The sequence below is a fragment of the Arachis hypogaea genome, chromosome 3 (assembly GCF_003086295.3).
Source record: "Arachis hypogaea cultivar Tifrunner chromosome 3, arahy.Tifrunner.gnm2.J5K5, whole genome shotgun sequence".
Lineage (NCBI taxonomy): Eukaryota > Viridiplantae > Streptophyta > Magnoliopsida > Fabales > Fabaceae > Arachis > Arachis hypogaea.
In genome coordinates, this window is record NC_092038.1 from 124479700 (window position 1) to 124482142 (window position 2443).

At 35.4% G+C, this 2443-nt stretch overlaps 1 protein-coding gene across 1 annotated transcript; it reads right to left on the reverse strand.

The window, feature by feature from the left end:
- Window positions 1-456: 456 nt before the first annotated feature.
- LOC112791268 (NDR1/HIN1-like protein 13) lies at window positions 457-2085 on the reverse strand. The gene is made up of 2 exons (XM_025834031.3): window positions 1167-2085; window positions 457-662 (listed from the first exon to the last, which is right to left on the reverse strand). Exon 1 carries the CDS (start codon window positions 1976-1978, stop codon window positions 1187-1189), a length of 792 nt encoding a protein of 263 aa, XP_025689816.1. The 5' UTR covers window positions 1979-2085; the 3' UTR covers window positions 457-662; window positions 1167-1186.
- Window positions 2086-2443: the final 358 nt, after the last annotated feature.

Here is a 2443-nt window from a genome sequence, read left to right on the forward strand (position 1 = left end):
GGGTAAAATAAGATAGAAATACTTTTTTGTTCATTTATTATATAAAAAATATTTTTTTAAGGAAAAAAGATGTAAATTGTAATTTCTCAAAAAATTTTTTATTTTTTTGGTGCTTTTATTTTTATTATTAGAATTTTACCAAACATACTAAAAAATAAAAAAATTTATCAATTTAATGACGCTCAAACAAGCACTAATATTTCCTATTCGCTCAAAAGTCAAAACAAAGCACCAATAATCAATGGAAAGATAGAAGACCAGCGACGAAGACCTTGGGCCAATTATTATTGAAACGTGCACACTCACCAGCTACCAATTATATTGCTTATCAAAAAAAAACTACCAAATATATAATATTTTTTTTGGGACAAAGATCAAATATATAATCATATGGCACATATTTTGAATTTTTTTTTACATGAATTTATACGCTGTTTTAGCTTGTGCAGTCGTGGGTAAATTGGTCAACATTTTTGCTTTCGTGTGGGATGGACCCATATCCATATGCAAAAAACTCTTGAAAGTATTACATGAACATATTTAATGGATAAAAGGCCAATTAATCAAATATAGCCCCCAAAACACCATAGGGTACCTCTTGAACGACCCAAAAAACAAAAGTACCTTGCTCTTCTACAGAGAAAGGTTACGATCCATAGATTCTGCAGAGAGAGGGGAAAAAACATAACATAAAAAGAGAGGCTAGCTACTCACAAAAAAAATGAGAGGCTGGCTAACATATAACATTTCCAACTTAAGACTTAAGAGAGTGAATCTACTATGTGAGGAAATTAATAGAACAAAAGAAATAAAAGTTTCAATTAAATTTATAACTTTGCATTATAACTACTTCAAAGGAATTTAGTCAAAAAAGCTGTTCGCAACACGTCGTGTGGATATAACAAGGAGATTTTCAATAAACCATCCCGTAAAAGATTATGATTTAAAAATAAAGAAAAATTAATTAGGTCCAATTGTCAAATCTAATAGGAGTTTAGATTTGAACAAGAAAAAATCCCGATGAAAGAAGAATTTATCAGCTGAAATTAAAAAATTAAAAGAGCGATGAAGAGGAAGATCAACATGAGTTTATAGGTTAAAGCATTTAAGGCGCCAAATTTTGATGAAACTAATTAGAGCTACAAGGAAAGTTGCATAACACATACCATCCCATTCCATTATCCTTCTAACCAATCTTGATCTGAGTGCCACAATCCTGTGACAAGATCTTGGTACTGTTGCCAAGATTGCTAACCATAATCTTGCATGCAATCTTAGACTCGAGAGGCCCTGTCTTCATTCTCACGGTTGTCATCTTTACCCAAAGTTTCATATCCAAATCCAGAGTAACATTCTTCGATTTCTCCAATGCCCTATGCAACCGTTCACTCGTCCCCGTCAGATTAATATTAACTTCCGTCGAATTACCTTTCTCTTGTTTCAGCGCTGGGAACCACGTTCCCCTTGCAACCTTAGTATTCTCGAACGTCGTCATAGAAATGTCCGCATTGTTGGCGTACTGCAGCCCCAACTTCTTGTTGCGGTTGTGGGCCGTCAACGTAATCTCGTAGTGCGGTGGCGGTGGTGGCGAATTCTTGCCACCGCGCACGGTCTTCACCGAAATATGGGTGACCTCGAATTTGGGTTTGGTTGGTTTGTAGATTAAGAACAAGGTGGCAAGGGTAATGCCAACAATGGCGAGGATGGAGATGATTATTATGGCGGTGGTGATCAACACACGGGGAGAGAGGCAACCGCAATTGCATTCTCTTTTCTTTGGTTTTGTTGGGTTGCGGTATTTCTCTGCGATGAGGGCATTCTCGCGCGGCGGCACGTGGTAGACTTGGTCCTTTGGGAATTGGACGATGTAGGTGTCCTGTTGGCGTTGCCCTTGCCCAGGAGGCGGCGGTAACACTAGGGTCGAGATGGCGCGATCATCCGCGTCATCTCGACCTTGGTGGTCCTCCTGCCTTTCCATGTGCAAAGGCAGAACGGGCTACTTGCACGCACCAGCAGCAATGGTGGGGATGAGTTCTACGATTGCATGCATGTGAATCGGGGTTGATAATAATAATAAGGGGATCAAACCAAAATCACACTAATTCAAGATTGTTTATTTCTTCACATAATTAGTTAAACTCGTCTATTATTAGTGATTATGATGAAAACTTTATCCATTTTATACTTCAATTGGAACTAATTTCTATATAAATAACCTCGTACTAATGGAGAATAATATTATAATCTCATCTAAATTAATAGAAAAATATTTGAAAGATAACAAAAAATTAATTTAAATTTATTTTATTTTATATTTTTTAATTATTGTTTATTTTATTTATATTCTTTAAATATATAATAATAAATATTATATATATAAAATAATTATAAATATTAAAGTAAGAGAAAGTATAGGGAGCCAATGGCTTAGTGTATAATGTGT

Excerpts from the sequence above, each read along its gene's own strand:
- LOC112791268 (XM_025834031.3), bottom strand. The coding sequence starts at position 1,978 with ATGGAAAGGCAGGAGGACCACCAAGGTCGAGATGACGCGGATGATCGC.